General features: G+C 51.4%; 1 protein-coding gene across 1 annotated transcript in view; it reads right to left on the bottom strand.

Annotated features, from left to right (window-relative positions):
- The window catches only part of COL4A1 (collagen type IV alpha 1 chain), a 129,022-nt gene that overhangs the window by 75,890 nt on the left and 36,000 nt on the right, over positions 1-17,132 (bottom strand). The window contains exon 2 of the mRNA XM_031466313.2: positions 2,855-2,914. Coding sequence (XP_031322173.2) covers positions 2,855-2,914 — 60 coding nt within the window. The remainder of the gene's footprint in view (positions 1-2,854; positions 2,915-17,132) is intronic.

Here is a 17,132-nt window from a genome sequence, read left to right as displayed (position 1 = left end):
GTGGTTGATGCTGTCCCGGGCAGGTAACTAACTCTGAGTTATGTGGCTTCTCTTATCCTATCTCTAAAAGCAAGTCGAAATTCATTTAACTTGCAGGCATCTGCAAACAGCAAAATAACTTCCATGAGAGTTGAAAACATTCATTAGTGGCTCAAAAGTGGGCCTGTGGTTTGAACCACTTGATTTAAATTCTGTGACGGTCAACCCTTTATTCTCTGTGCATTTGCACCAATTAGCATGTCTGGGACCCGCTTCGAGAACGGTGGTGGCTGAGGAGGACCCACCTCTCTTGCTGACGTGTGGCCAAGAATCACTCCTTTATTATCTGACCTTGGGACGAGAGACAGGGAACCAGAGCTGCCGGCCCGGCCCAGTCGAGCTCTGGGTGTTTCCTGCCACTAAACTGACTCTTCTAACATCACATCCAAGACAATTAGTGGAAGTTTAAAGTTTCCTCTTGCAGTGGGAGGAAGGACCTCTTCCTTGCTCCTGCTTTGTGAACCAGGGACCTGAAATATTTACACTCAAAGGGAGGAAAGACAGCTCCGATTTCTGTGAAAAGACATAATACTAAAGCATTTAACTCCTCTTCTAAATTTCAAGGGAGCTTCTGGATCCATTCAATAGCTTAGGCCTTTTAAAACACAGATTCAAAATGGTTTAACCTATAGCTTGCCGGTATTTTTATTTTAAATAGTCTTTATTGAACCATCACGTACAAAACCCAACCGGGCAGTGGAGGAGACGGAGGGCTGAGCGGGGAGGCCAGGCCAGGAGGCATCACAGAAGTCCTGCAGCCCGGGTGTCAGGCTCACCTGCTGGGGAATCTTCTGGAGGCTTGGTCGGCAGGGACAGCGGAAGCCCACATCGTCCGCCCCAGTCCCGGCGGGAACTCTCTCCAACGTCATGGCTTAGGTTGGCCGCAGGGGGACGCTGGCCCGAGCGCTCCTTCCCGGAAGGCAGCCAGGCTGACGGCACATCTTCCGTTCCACGCTCTGCCCCCCGGACCCGCCCATGCCGGGCGGGCAGGCAGCCCCGAGGGCCCTACAGTGCGCTCCAGGGCCCTGGCCAGCACAGACCCGGCCCAGCCGAGCGTGTTGGCCACAGCAAGGGCCTCCTCACCTTCAGATTTGAAAAAAAATGCTTCAAGACCCTTTCTTTTTTGGGTGGATGGGAGACGCTCCCTGTGAGTGAGATATGTCCCACCTTCTCCAAAGACGTTTAACTGGCTCTGCAGTGACACAGGACGTGTCCCTGACCAGCTGTCATCCAGTCAGGAAGAAATCAGCCAAAAACATTCAGAAAGCTACACCTGGCTAAGTCGACCTTGTCCAATATGATGGGTAGATCTGGGGTTGAAGTTTCAATGCATCAGGCTAGAACACACCCACAGAGCCGCGGAGGAGGACCGCCAGGGTCTGCAGCTGCCAGAGGGGAGGGGAAGCCCAGCCAAGTCGCTGGAATGGACCCTGTTCTCTTCACGAGTGAGAGATGCCAAGCCCACCTGCCCCTCTCCAAACCCTGACACTTTGAGTTACAAAGCAAGCCCAGAAGTGTCGGTACAGGTCTTCAGTTCCTGTTTGCTGCTGTCTGAAAGTTCCACTTTTTTATAGTTTCAGGGATTTCTTTGCTTGTTCAGTGTGCTGTGTGTGTAATTCAAGGAAGACACACACACACGAAAGACCCTTTGTGGCATGAACATACCTGCCTGTGTGCTTGAGGATTCCCCCTGGAAGTGGCCAGAAAAACGTCCCAGGTGGGTGAACAAACAGCACACGGAAATGAATTGTAGCTGATAAAGTTGACAGTGAGTCACATAAAAATGTTTCCACAAACTTCACTTACTCAAAACCTACCCAGGTGATGCTGGGGTCACCAGCCGCCAGCATATTTTTTTTTTTAAAGAATGATGTTGGTACTTGACCAAATAGCTGAACAGAAATGAGTTTTCCATAAAGTAGAATGGGCTGAATTTCAAAAGTGTGAGTCTGGGATCCCACAAGCCCTGGGCAGGTCAGGAGCAAGAGAATTCGCACACTGGCCCGGCTGGACGCACCTCCAGCCCCCTGTAGGTGGGCAGAGGTCCACGGGGCGCCCTCCCCCTATCCACATGGGCCCCGCTGCCATGTGTCCCACCAACTGGCCCAGCGGCCATGTTTTCTCACAGCCACACCTGGTTTCTACGGTGACTCCCCGACAGTTACAGGATGCTACACTGTCCCTGGGTAAACAGCCTTTCTCAGAACAGCTGAAGTGCACACATCCCACCTGCCTTCAAGAGAAAATGGTCTTTATCCAGATCTGTGACGCTTAGGTGAGAGGCAGCAGGAGCACTTCTAAGAGGAATACACTTTACATCTGGGGAATGATAAATATTTCCTATTTTGTGAATAAATCTAGGCAAGTATGTTATTAATTAAAACTTGTTCAAAAACACTAATTCAAACAGAGGGCTCCTAAGTTCAATAGAAACCTTTTCTTTTTTCAGAGAAAGGAGATGTTTAGTTCTTACGCACTAATTCCAAAGAACACTACTGAGGAACAGACTCCTTGCCGACACACCCGCCCCCCCCCCCCAACCCCGGAGGCAAAGCGGGAGACTCAGCCAAGGCTCTTTTTCACCGTTGAGGCCGCTAGCTGTCACAGTCTTTGGGAAAGAGCTATTAAGCGTCCTCGAAAGCACTACTGAGCCCGGCTTTGCCCCGGGCGTGTTCGTCTCGGGAAATCACTGAAATAGCGACAAGGCTTGAACGTGGCTTGCCGAGCATGCGGTTGTTTTAACGATGTTTCTAATGACTTCCATGGTGATGGCAATTCAAGAGGACCTGTTGTCACCTGAGTCGCGGCCACTCACCTTTTGTCCCTTCACTCCGTGGCAGTCGCATTTCCCACAGCCAGAGCCAGCGCAGCCACCCTGGAAGCAAGAGAAAACATCCGTGAGTGGAGGCGCGCTTGCAGGTGGAGGTCGGCGTCCGGCCCGAGTGAGCGTGGCGTCCCCGCCTGCTCAGGGGGACGTCCTGCCCTCTTATTAGGAGCGCGACCTTAAATTGCGCGCTGTCTGGACTCACCCTCATGGGGCTGTCCCGTACATGCCCAGACCTTAAGGAACTGATTTTTAATTCAAGTAACACGAATGTTCAATGAAAAAGCACTCAGCCCGTCGCTCCTGGTACGTCACTTCTACTCTTAAACTAACGTTCACACGCAAGACAGAGAATCCAAGCGTGTAACAGGAACCGAAGAAGGAAACCAGCGTGTTCAAAAGTCCACCAGCTGTGACAGTCAACTCTCACCTCACTTAACGAGACAGATGTCACTATCCCCGTGTTACAGGTGTGAAGCTGAGCTGGGAGGTTTAACGTAACACCCCAGGACGAGGCTGAGGTGAACTCGACTTCCATCACGTGAGGTGGCCAACATGCTAAAAGACCGACATACGGCGGTGCCTGATACATTCTGCAGTTTCCGTGGAAGAACCCAAGATTCTAAGCCACCACAGACAGAGACACTGTGGACAGATGTAAGGGGCCAGGGTGGGAATAACTGAGTTGCTGAGCTTCGTTAGAGGCTGGCTGTTACGTCTGAGAGAACATACACCGAAATTCTGCTTCAGGCGATGGAGCTTCTGGAAAAGGAAACCGCACAGCTCACAGCACTGTGGTCTGCAGAGTCCATTTGTAATCAATATACTCGAGTCTGAGCCCCACCACCTTGGCAACCCTCTGCATAGAGCAACTACATCTGGAGACGTTTATTTTATAAAACAGATTCTGAACAAGAGCCTCCAGCACAGTAAGCTGGTCTTAGTTTTATATTTTGGAAACAGGGACGGCTGACAGGAGTCCAAACGGACTCCAGAGATTACAGGCCTGTTTCTTCCCCTGACTCAGACTTTAGGCAACTCTCAGCACGCACTTTCATAACCTCCTACACTTTAACTCAATCCATGTGCAGGGTTTTGCTTCAGAATCTGGGTTTTGGTGACTATGCAGGGTTGTCCGAAGGGATGAGGGCAAAGTCTTAAACCCGTGCTCCAGGTTTATCCCAAATGCACAAACACGAACGAACCGAGGGGCTGGGGAAACGTGCCGCTCTCAGCACCACTGTCCGTGCGGTCCCAGGAGCGGGCTGACCGTCCCTACGCAGCGCCCAGGGTGTGTTGAGCATGAGCCTCTGTTGTGACACTCGCCACGTGTTTCTCAGTCCTTTGCATGTGGGTCTCCCCTGCACCCTGAGAGCACTTGGGGGGCAAGTCCAGAGCCCCGCACCCAGCCTCAAAAAGACTGTGTTTCATCTGCAACAGCATCCGCTGTAAAAGCCAGACTAGGAAACTAAAAGCATCACCGACGGAGCCATGGCACCTCGTCAACTGTGGACCTACCCCAATGCCAGAGCCGGTCAAACATCAGCGAATGGGCATCTTAGAACTGACGCAGCAGAGGAGCAGGCGCCCGACTGCCGTTGCTCTGGTGGTGGTGGTGGTGGTGGTGGTGGTCAGCCTTACATAACAGCCCTAGATGACAGTCCAAAGTCACTGGCATGTCAACCCACAACACGTTACTACATCACAGCACAGTGGGAAATACCCCAAAAAGGAACTGGCCAGTGATCGTGGGACCACCCCGGATCCCCAGACCAGCCAGGGAAGGGGGGATTCTCGGGGGGGGGGGGGGTCCCGGGAGCTGCCCAAAGCTGCCGGGTTAGCCGCCAGACCAAGAAAGCCCCGACCACCTGGGCTCCAGGTGGCCTCCTCTCTTTACTGTCCCCTATCCACCACTCTCTCGCTTCTGAATCAGGCTCAGAAACCCGCCCTGCTCTTTAAAGTCTGCTAACTTCCATCCCCTTCCATGGGAACTAGAAGGAAGACCAATCAGGCTAAGGTTCGCTGATACGCGCAGTCCACGTGGGACACGTCCAGCCTCCACCCGGGCTTAGCTGGGCCCACAGCACCCCAAGGCGGCCTGGGCTTCTCTGCCTGCAGCTCCCCAACGGCTTCCTCCGAGCTTCACGCTGCACGGGAAGCTAATGGCTGGAGTGGACCGTCTAGGGACTCTGAGGTCCTCTCCTCTGAAATGATGATAGAATCTCAGAAGCTGACGTTCACTCAGTGAGAGGGAGGTTATAAACATGACTTTCCTGGAATCGTTCCCTTAAGCCATCAGTAAATGCCTCAATTGCAAGGGACCCCAGATAAGGCTCCCGGGGCCCCAGGTGTGGAGGCTGAGGTCAAGTTGCTTCTTGAAATTTGGCTACAGAAATATGTACCCAGAGTCTGTGGGCAGCACTTCAAGTCATGACCACCACTGGGGCAAGCCTGGGATGAGAAAGGAAACCAAGGCCTTACTCTAGGTCCTGTGAACAGAAATCAAGGGCCTCACCTGCCCACCAGCCAGCAGCAAGTAAAAGAGAAAGAAATAAAATCCATCCCAGAAAAGACACTCATGCCTCCTTGTCTGCTTTATTCGTGTGGGAGGTTTGACTCCCCCTCTGGCCCTAGAAGACAGTTCCCAAGAACGGATCGTTCTACAAATGTCTCACTCAGGGTCAACTGTTCAGAACAAAAGGCATTTTTAGACTATGATTTTTATTTCACATTCTGGGTGGCCTGGAATTTTATGTAAATGGCTCTGTTTAAAAAAAATGGAATAACACACAAAAATCATGTGATGCACATTTAGTTAAACAAAATCTACTTTGAAATGTCACTAATCTGGTCCTTTACAGCTGCTGTCATACAAAGACCTGTCCTGCAGAAGCAACTTAGCTGTGACTCGGGGCGCTTCGCTACAAGGACACCAGTGAGTGTCCCTTTCAATCTGGTGTGATGTGATTTTGAAAGAGCTCATTAAATAAAAGCCTTAAGTAGTGCAAGTCTCAACCCTGTGCTGTGAATTACTGTTTGAAAGGGCAAATAAACTGCATGGCTTACTCAGACTCCCAATTTCATCGGTGACCTAACATGTTAAAGGTCGTGTCACCAATTTCATGATTTCCCAAGGAATTACATTTTGCATCTGGACCTCTCGGCTAAATCGAAAGACAGAATGCAGGCCCACAGACCCCAGTAGCTCCCTGCTGGCTGCACATCTGAGGGAGTCTACGAGGGCTGCCACCTTCCCTGCCACCTGGAAGGTCCAGGGCTCCCATCCCGTCCGTCTCAGGTTCTAGGGCGGGAAGAACTGGTACATTCTGTGAAGTCCTCACACCCACTCCTCCTGCCTCGCCCTCCCCAGAGCTCGGTCAAGTGAACCACCTCGAGGTCCCCAGAGCGATGCCTGTGCTTTCCTCCGGGGAGGCACCTGCTTCATGACGATGTCGGTCACGAAGACAGTGTCCATTTGGAAATGGGGAATGTGGCTGAAGATCTCAAAGGTCAAAAGTTGTGGGTCTTGGTCCATCTTACAGGGGAGCCCACCCAAGGTCAACAGCCACACGGGTCAATCAGGCCAGTGAGAGAGCCCTAGAAATCTCTCAGGGAGGGAACAGCACTGTTTATGCCCCTAGAAGCCTGGAAAAAATTAATGAAAACCAACTCAATCCAGACGGCCAACAACTGACCAGGAGGGCATAACGAGTTCCCTCCAAATGGAAACTGACCTGAATTCGTCATATTTGAAACAAAAAAGCACCCATCAGTTCTCAGTGAGCTCTGCCAGACACACATGCAAACACACAACCTCAATGGCAGGGGTCGACTTTAAACGCCAACAAATAATACAATTTGAAAGAAACACAAAAGGCACGGCAAAGCCATTCCTAATGGAGCATCTCTTCGACGCTTTATGCTTTCCACGATATGGTCCAACTCACACCATTCAAATTTTCTTTCATGCCCCAATTAGAAGTTTCCAGAGACTTGAACATCAGAATTAAGGCTATAAAGCACGTTATGTTCTAAAAATTCCCAAAGATTTATGATACACAGCCCTAGAGCCAAAGAAGGAAGGGGGGCGATGGAGGTCAATGATTTTAATTTGAAATAAACCCTATTTCCGGTCTTCTCTGATCTGCAGTCCCACAGAAGGCTCCTCTCAACATCCAAGTGAGTTCTCAGTGAGGATGGGGGGAGTGAAGTCGCGCTAATTTCATTTAAAGGGCGCCTTTTTACTTAACCAAGGAAGTCGACTGCCGTGTGTGTGTGTGTGTGTGTGTGTGTGTGTGTGTGTGAAGACAGAGCGAGCGAGCGTGTGAGAATGCGCTCTCGTGCTAACTGGCTGACTGTGGCATGTCTAATGTAGGAAGGCATATGTGAAACGAGTTACACAGAGTGAAGCCCTCAGTTTTCTGATTTTTCCTTCTGCCTCTGCTGGGAGATAGACCTTTCACATCCCTGCTTTAACAATTTTTATGTGTCTCACATCCCGCCAAATAGGGACATGTGGAGCTCTGCCAAGTCTAAACAGCTTATCTTTCAAATTCCTTCTCACATTCTCTACGCTGTGCAAAATGTCAGAATAGTTTTGCGGTGATATTACCATCCCCATTTTCTTCCTGGTTGTAGCCTTTCTTCAGGGATTTTTTTGACCAATTATCTACCCCCCTAAAGAAGTAGGCGGAGGCAGAGGAATGCATTTTAGGGCTCCCTGGGCAGAAATTGAAAACGTACAGAAACCAGCATGGAGTTTCTGTTCCCCGTGGTGCGGCCGCCGAGCAGAACCTCCCCTCTGGAACACGGACAGGCAGCACCCCCGGGATCTGAGCAGCACACGGCCTTCCCGCAGCTCCTCTCCCGGCACCTGCCCCACAGGGATGCGGCAGACGTCCGTCACAAGACAGGCTCATACATCATCGTTACGGAAACCACTTCACATTCACCCTCAGCACATGCCACTGGCGTTCCATCCTCTTAATTCTATTATTTTTCATTCTGTTTCATCCCCCTGCCTTAAAAAATGTTAGCGTGGAAGATAAAAGATGATCCCCCCAAAAAAGCACCATGAGCTCACACTCTTTGGGGATATTAAAACATGATAAAGAAATACAGAGTACACGTGGGGAATTTTAATATGTACGCCCTGACTCCCATTCTGGTTGTGATTTTAACTACCATGTGCTATTTCCCGGTAATTCTCGTTTCAAATGTGAGTTTACGGCCGTGAGGCTCTGCACAATGGCTGTCTACACCTCCGCGGACCCCCTGCCCTGAGAGGACTGCCCTGAACAGCATCTTAAAACTTCTCCTGCAGGAGAGCACGCCTGTCTCACCACGGGGCAGCAGGGTAGGGAACGAGCGAAACCACCTGCAGAGGAGGTCAGAAGAGCGCGGCCTGCGGGGGCGCTGCCTGCAAGGGTTCTGGGAGCAGGAACATCCTCTGCTTGACCAGGGTGCGTGGTGACACTTGTAAAAATTCACTGAGCTATGAACTTACGATGTCTGTACTTGGCTGTGCTTCGGTAAATATTTTTTCCAAAAACGCATGCTCAGCAATGTTTACTACAACACTGCACACAGCAGCCTGACTTGAAAGAGTGGAATAAAAACACAGTGGTCTGCGTTCCCGGCGCGGTACCGCCCCACACGGAGGCAGGTCCGCGGCGGCGGCGCGTCTCACAGGCTTGGCGCCGAGCAAACCAGAGCCAGGCACAAAAGGACTAACCAGGGGATGCCGTTTAGGCCAAGTTCAAAAGTAACCAAAATGAAGTTGGAGACCCCAGGCTGTCAGGGACCGCGAGGGGACCCCAGGGGTTTCCAGACCTCTGGAAACGTCCTGGCTCCTGACGGGGTTTCTTTCCCACGGGCACGCTCACCTTGGACAAGAGGCATTGAGCTGTGCCTTTCTGATTTCACGCATTTCTTCCATAAATGTACCCCCCAAAAAAAAGTGTGTATAGGATTTAAAAATTAGTAACAAAACAGAGAGCAAAATATAGGCCAAATGCTGCAGTGCAGTCACCTCTTCCAAGCACACGCTGGGATGGCGTTTCCGAACTTCCAAAAACATGCTTGGTGTTGTGGACTTCAGGGTGACGGATCTCCAAGGAGCTCACCATCCATGTGGTCTCATCTGCATTTGCTTTCTTCTCACTCTGTCATCACCATTTTGTTCTGATACATGTAAGACAGATGTGATCAAAAAGATGTGAAAAGAGGGGAGGGTGTGGCTCCGTGGTTGAGTGCGTGCTTAGTATGCATGAGGCCATGGGTCCATCTCCAGCACCTCCATTGAGAAAAGAGATGCGAAGATAAGCGTTCATCACTAACTCAACAGGAAGACTTGAGTTAATAAGCAAGATACCATTTCTGTTCCAGTCACTCACGGAAAACGTGGAAACAGAATATCCCCCACGACTTTTTAGGCTCACAAAACACTTCTGCTCCAATGTGAAAACAACCACAAGTGTTGATATGTTCTTGGCAAAAAAAAAAAGCATGAAACATTCGAGAAGCAAGCCGGCCTTGTGATGGGCAGCCTCTCTCGTGGTCTGACTGAGAACGGAGCCTGGGAGATGCCTGCTGGGCTGCTGCTCGTCTGAGGCCACGTCTGCAGGGGCCGGTGGGGCTCCCGGCAAACAGCGGGAGGAAATGGGGGTGTTTCTTGGCTCCCCTGCCCACCAACATGTGAGGGCAGTTCTGTTCTCAGGTTTCCCCCACTGAGCAATTTGGGCTGACTCATTTTCATTTCTTTTCTTGCCTTTCTCCCACTCAGTGGGGGCGGATGTCACATGTCCTTGGCCGGGCCGGGGGCGGGGGAGGGGACCGGCCTGGACCAGAGGGAGTGAGGCAGAAGTCCAGCACTTCCCCTTCAGGCCATCGGCTGTCCTGCTGCAAACAGATGTGACTATAATTCGTGGCCACGTGACAGTGGTTCAGATGGCCGCGTGTGAAACCAGTTGTTGGGTCGAGGGTGGAAACGCTGCCTGGAGACCTGAGCTGGGGGAGCATGGGGGCTCCCTGGTGGCTTCTGACTCACTGGCCTGAAGTACAAACACGGAGGAGTCCATCTGGGCAAGTTTCCAGGCCCAGGGTCAGCCTCCTGAGCCGCTTCCAGAATGTTCTCCCAGAGCCAGTGACCACTGGGAGAGTGTGAGGCCCGAAAGGCCCCTGGCCCTACAGGGGCTCGCAACTCCTACGCTCAGAGGAGAAGCTCTCCGTCAGTAAGCGTCTCACCTGGAGCTTCTCGCTGCAGTCTCCCTTACTGCTTTTCTCACCCCCCCCATCCTGCCTTGCAGACCCATCACCCCGTCCTCCCCCACCTCCCGCCTCCCACATCGACTCGCCTCGTCCCTAGAGAGCCATGAACTTGTTCTTTCCAGCCACCCCTGGAAGGACGGCCCACTTTACCCAGGCGGGCGTGAAAGTCAGTTGGACTCTTTCCCCACCTTTGGAAAACCGTCCGCTCTTCCAGCGCACTGAAGCACGTGGCGTGGTCCCTGCGAGCTGGTATCCGCCCTTCCTCTACCTGCGGCTCCCAAACACAAACTAGCCTTTACTCCCTGTCCCCCGGGTCTGGCTCTGTTAGCCCGAATCTGGCCTCACACCCCAGCCCGGCTGGGCCACTGCCCCTCGACACCGGCCTTCACTTCTTACTTCCACTTCCAAGTCCAGCCCCACAGGGAGCCCCGGGCCTTGCACTCACCCTCACTGAGCCTCTGCCCAAGTGCTCATCTGTCACCTGATAGGTGACAAGCTTTGGGCATCTATCGCGCACCTGGTACAGGGCTGGCACCCCCCACCCGCCGTGACGCTAAGAACGCACAGCTGAGCGCGCTGGCCAGCGGGACGGAAAAGTGAGAAATGGCGATACAGGGCATCTCATGGGACGGTGAGCAGAGCCCCACAGACCCCCTGGGGAGGAGCCTACACCCCATCTGAGGGACGCAGGGAGCCAAGAGGTGGTCCTGCTGGAGTGAGAGAGGAGGGCACTGGCCCAGCAGAGAAGGTGGACATGGGGCGGGGGCTTTGCAGTGAAGAGAGAGGCAAAGGAGACCAAGCCCAGCGAGAGGGCACAGGGCGCTGGGGTGGGGGTGGGGGTGGGGACGGAGGACGCGTGGTCAGAGGGCAGAGCCAAGAAGCATCTTAGAAAGGGAAGTGGCCACGGAGGTGTGCCCTCGAAGAGAGAGGCAGGATGAGGGAGGGCCGGCGGGAGCCGCCGGGAGGCGGGCGCGGGTGCCAGGTGGGAGGGTGGGGTAAGAGCTAGTCCCTGAGACAGACGGGGGGGGGTGAATTCTGAGGCTGCATGTATTGCCCACAGAATCTCTAAGTTCCGTTTTGAAACAGCAGTCCAATGCACCTTCTGCACGCCCTTCAGTATTACTAAACCCACTTGGAGTAGGAGACATGCCCTGTGTCAGACTGCTTCAAAGGGCTGAGACGGGAGAGAAAGAAGGGAGGGGTGGGAGGAAGGGGCAGGAGGGAAGGAAAGGGCCAGGCGGGGTTGGGGGGAGGCAGGGCACCCCGAGGCCGTGACCCACTGGGTTTTGCTGCAAAACTTATCAGAGTCTCCCCCTTTGACCTCCTTCACAGAGACTCTCTGGTTCTCACCCCGTACGTGAATCCCACATTCACACGTCTCTTTTAACATACTTGTTTCATGGTCTTAGCAACATCATGTCAACACATTATCTTAAAAATACTGTTGCAAAGATGCAAGGAGTCAAGAAAGGAATTAGAGATGGCCCCCTGCCCTTGAAGAATGGCTGCAGTGCTTCTGACCCCACTCCGAGGCCTCGTCTGCATCACAGCTTCAGAAGACCTCCCCACCAGGTCTACAAGGTAAGTCAGAAGAACAGCTAGTGAGCTTCTGACACGTCTCCCTCTGGGACCCAGGAAGTGCACTGCAAGTGAGGAATCGCGGGCGGTCTGGTCTGTCACGGCTGCACTGCGTACATCTCCCAGACAGCTGTCAGCGGCGGTGTGCGCCGAGGAGCTTTCCCATCAACCAGACTACGTTGTGTGTGTGTGTGTGTGTGTGTGTGTGTGTGTTTTAGGGTTTTATTTAACTGAAGCATAGTCATTTACATTGTGTGCATTTCTGGTGCACAGCATCATGTTTCAGTCACACATACACACACGTAGATTCATTTTCATATTCTTTTCCATTAGAAGTCACTGTAAGATAGTGACTATATTTTATTTTCGGGAGAGAGGTGATTAGGTTCATGTACTTTAATGGAGGTACTGGGGATTGAACCCAGGACCTTGTGCATGCTAAGTGCACACTCTACCACTGAGCTGTCCCCTCCCTGTATATTGACTATCTTTAAAAAGACACCTTGAAGGCTCCACTTGCTCTCGGGAAGTGACCGGTGACAAGCCCCCAGGTGTGAAGATGGCTTTACTCTGGGTTTTCAAAAGTGGGGTCAATTTTCTGTTTATCCTATTGTGTCCCACTGCCTGATCCTTTCAGGACCCTACAGTTTGTAACATACTAAAAATGGAAACAGAAGAAGCCTAAGCGACGAAGGAAATACTACAAGTATGACCAACAGGAGACTCAAACAGTTTAATTAAACCAGGGGTAACAGGATTACCAACTGAAACAATTAAATATAATAAATCCTTGCTGACTTCTCCCCAGGTTACAGAAGTCCCCGGCCTCCTGCAGTCTAGGGCTGGAACATGACCCAGGTTCCAGGACCGCCCCCGCCCCCGCCCCACGCTCTCTCTCTCCCATCCTAACAGGATATGTTCCTCTTCTAGAAAGCGGGCAGTAAGTGCTTCTTGTCCGTGGGACTGCGGGGCGGGCGGCGGCCGGGCGCACTGGCTGTCGGGCTGTGACTCCCTCTCTCCGTAAGGATTTAATGAGCACGTCCGCTGCGTGGGGCACTGTCCCTGTCCTTGGGAGAACAACAGGGTGACAGGTACCTTCAGGGAGCTCACCACTAACAGAGGAGCCCTGAGCCCTGCAGGACAAACCCTAAGGCAGGAAGGTGACCAAGCACACGGTATGGACCTCTTCTGAGAGGGGAAAGTTTGTGCCCATGGAGAAGGGCCAAGACAGGAGAGTCAGGTGAGGGTGTTGGAGAAAGTCCCCTTACAGAAGCTGGAAGAACGCAGGCCGTGCGGACCTTGAACGGAAGCCAAACTGATTTCTTTCCAACAGGACAGCATCTGGAGCATTTAGAAGTTCTGAATGAGGGAGACAGGTCCCTTTCTCTGCATTTTAGCAATGAGAGTCCACTGTGTGAAGGAGATCAGAGAGAGGAGGGAGCGGGAGTTGGGAGACCCACGAGGGAGCTGTGGCAGGAGGGAACAGGGCTGAACCTCGGGAGCAGCCAGCAGGGTTCAAGCGATGGAGAAAACAGAGCAGGGATGACCTGTGTTAAATGCAGAAGAGGAAGGGATTTCCAGTGGGTGTGTGGACGAAATGCCTGCCGTTTCAGTAAACAAAGGATGCTGCAGCCATGAAAGCTTCAGCCACTGTAGCCAACATGCTCCCCCACCCACAGGGCACCTGGAGAGGATTCAGGATGGAGAACAGGGTGCGCGCCCTAGAGAGTTAAGATGCACATCAGAGGAATGATTCCAATGAGCCCAGACTCTGCATCTTCCCACACATAGAAAAGCACTAAAATCATTAATACGAGGTGTCTGTTTTTTGTGATTAGCTGTACTCTTTTGATGTCTTGATGCCTAAGTGTCTTTTCCCCCCAAACAAAAACTCCTGTGTATCCTGGCTCCTCCCTTACCTCCTTGGGACAGGCCCGCAGAGCGACCTGAGAGGCTGTCTCCCGGCTCTAGTTCTCAGTAAGGTCCCTGAATAAAAACTTAATTCTCAACCTTTAGGTTGGCAGGTGTGATGGGAGAGTCGGTGATTTTCCCATTAGTAATAATGGGAAACTGGAGGGAGGGCAGGGAAGGGAGGTGAGGGAAGGAAAGAACGCGACATGTTGTATTTTTCGGTGGGAAAAAAGCAGGTTTTCACTTTCTTAGCTGGTAATTCTACTGTGAATCCTACAACCCTGATGTAAAGATCTTTTATTTGTCAAACAGCACATCTCAGATTCTCCTTTTTTGATCAAACCTCATATAACTCATGATCATATTCACTGATGCAGGAAGTAACGTAAATCCTTGCCCAAGAAGCAATACAGACCCCCCCAAGCTTCATTTCAGCCGGTCACCCCACCCCCTCCCCCGGGAACTGTCCTGCCAGAGCTGGTGACACGACAATAAACTTGCCTGACGTTCACGTATTGTTCCAGGTGACGTCAGAGGTGGTGAACGAGGCACGGTTTCCTTCCTTCAAGTGTATTCTAGTCTAGACGGAGGAAAACGCACATAAAACTAAACGACTTGGGAAAGAGGGCTGTGACCACTGCTGTGAAAACACAAGATGCCCGAGAAGGAAATGTCATTGGGACGGGCTGGAACACCCTGAGAAAGGGGTGATGGAGGAAGAAGGGGGGCACCCAGGGAGGAAGGAGCCTGAACCATGGGTGTGACCCCCGAGCCCATGATGGCAGACATGCCAGAAGGAGGGAGCAGGGGGAGCCAAACTCAGAGCAGGGAGAGGATGCTGAGAAATCTGCGGAGGGCGGAGCCCAGGAGCCTTGGCTGGTGCGGCGGGGAGCGCGGATCCGGCCACCCCACAGCAGGTCCACGGGCCCCTCTGAGGCAACTGACATCCCACCCCAGGACAGGGAAGCTGTGCTTCAGGCACAAGGATAGAAAAATGGATGTTCCTTCTTGTAGGATGGAGTGTAAACACACAGCACGTCACACAGAGAATATAACATCAGTGAATTCACTGCTGAATTAGAGCTGCTCACCTCTCTGGTCCCACAGGGGACGTGTTTGAGGAACAGTATTCATGTCTAGACTCATCCCAGCCAGCCAGAACGAAGCCAAAGTGTAATCTCCATAACTCTGCTCAGTCTCAAGTACCAGACCCATCCGTAAAGCCACTTAACAAAAATAAACGCGAGGATGTACACGCCTTATAAATGACAGACTCTCAACCACTGCAGCACAGATCTCCAGGCCCAGAGGGCTCTCCCCTGGAAGCATCACTCCCCAAGGATAACACTACTTCAATTGTATCTTTACAATCAGGCCTGAAAACTCAAACAGAATGTCAACAGAAGTTCCACGTGATAAACTCTGCGGGATAATGAATACCTGACACTTACAGTAAAAGAAGGGAAATGGGGCCGCGACACGAATGGACCTGGAGGTTGCTGCACTACGTGAAGCAGGTTGGAAAGAGGACGAAAAATACCACATGGTATCACTTACATGTGGAATCTAAAAAAATGGGACAAATGAACTTATTTACAAAACACAGACTCACAGACATAGAAAACAAACCTGTGGTTACCAGGGAGAAAGGAAGTAGGGAGGGCTCAGTCGGGAGTCTGGGATTTGCAGATGCACACTGCTGTGCAGAGAAGAGACAGACAGCAAGGTCCTCCTGTGCAGCACAGGGAACTGTACTCAGTATCTCGTAATAACCTGCTATGAAAAAGAGTATGAAAAGGAATGTCTGTGTACAGTTGAATCACTGTGCTGGGCACGGGAAACTAACACAGCACTGTAAATCAACTACACTTCAGTTTAAAAAAAAGGAGGAAAAAAATGGGGTAAACCACAGAAGGAAGCTGAGTTTGCTGGTGGAAGTGGTGGCTTCTCAATGACACACTCTGGTATTTACACTGCGGGCGTGAGAGGCGCCAGGAGACACCTCTGAGGTTCTTGTGAGGCTCCGGGGTCAGCGGCACGTGGTTAGCGGGCGCAGAGGCAACGTTTCCAAACCACGGGCCCCATCCTACCCCGAGCAGGGCCCTGCTCCCAACACTTAAGAAACCAGCCCTTCAGCTTACCAGGAACCACTGAGACCAAATGGTCCAATCCATTGACAAATACCCATCAAAATGCGTTACAGCTTCAGAAAATCTTATCTTTTCCAAGAGACTTTTTTTTAATTTAGTAGGCTTAAGCCATCTGTGATTTATTATAAAAATAAATATGAAATAAATAAAATAGGAAAAATATCGCTCATTCCATTTCTTGGCCCTTCAATTTGAATGATACACAAATAACCCTGATTTCTGCATTTTTCACTTACATTCATCAAATACTTACTTCCCCATTCCCTAGTGTGGAGAGTTTTTTAGGAGATCTGTGGAAATTAAAATATGGTTTCTTTTTTTTTCCCTTTTTTTTAACTGAAGTACAGTCAGTTACAATGTGTCAATTTCTGGCGTCCAGCACAACGTCCCAGTCACGCATACATATACAGGTATTCGTCTTCGTATTTTTTCCACTAAAGGTTATTACAAGATTAAAATATGGTTCCTAATGGCCAAGTGCTAACATCTAGAAACACCTAGAAAATCTCTGGCCACCACTTACAGTGACGGTCAAAAAGGAGAATCTGTGTTGAGTCCGGGCGGACTGGACGGTGGCACGAGTCAGAGCGACCACCTTCTGGTGAGGCTCACCCTGCTGGGAAGCAGAGCCACACCTGAGCTGTCACTAAGTGCAGTCCCACATTTTGATGAAAATCTGCATGGGCTGCAAGGCAGCGGATTCTCTCTCTCTGAAAAACGTTAGCGTCTTCGCTCTAAACCTCCAACTCTAGAGCTCAAATTTCTCTGTAAATTTCTAAGTAGAGGTTCTTTTCCAGAACAGTCCATTCTCATTTCCGCATTTGAGGAAACCTGGCATTTTTCAAGAGGGGAAACTAACCAGAGCAAAAGCAAATGAACCGAAAGAGAGGACGCAGCGCCCGGGGAACGCGGGGCAGACGGGCCGGACGCGGCGGGCCGGGCCAGCCCTGGGAAGACGCTACTAGGAATGAGTCCAAAGCCGATAAAGCCTTTCAAAGGAGAGCCTCGCCCAACAAGACCTAAAACGTAAAGTCCCTAAGGGATTAAAACGCAGTGACGGAATCAGCCGAACTCACGACAGCTGGCAACAGGGTCACCTCTCCCCTCTTTACAAAGTAGAACCACAGTGGGTGGCATCAATGTACGTTTTTCGTTGCGTCAAGATACCTGATTTGACCTCCAAAATGACCTCCTCCTCCAATTCACTTTATGATTTGTAGACACAGTGCCAGGTGATGACTCAATTCTTCTGGGCTGCCTTTGTCTCTACTTATTTCTAGTTGCCGGATTCCAGCGCTAACCCCTTGTGTGGGTCCACGCTCACCACTCTCCAGAATCAACAAGGGGGCTCTGAGCTGTAA

This window comes from Camelus dromedarius, chromosome 13 (assembly GCF_036321535.1).
Source record: "Camelus dromedarius isolate mCamDro1 chromosome 13, mCamDro1.pat, whole genome shotgun sequence".
Taxonomy (NCBI): Eukaryota; Metazoa; Chordata; class Mammalia; order Artiodactyla; family Camelidae; genus Camelus; species Camelus dromedarius.
Note: the sequence above shows the minus strand (reverse complement) of the source record. Positions and strands in the feature narration are given on the sequence as shown.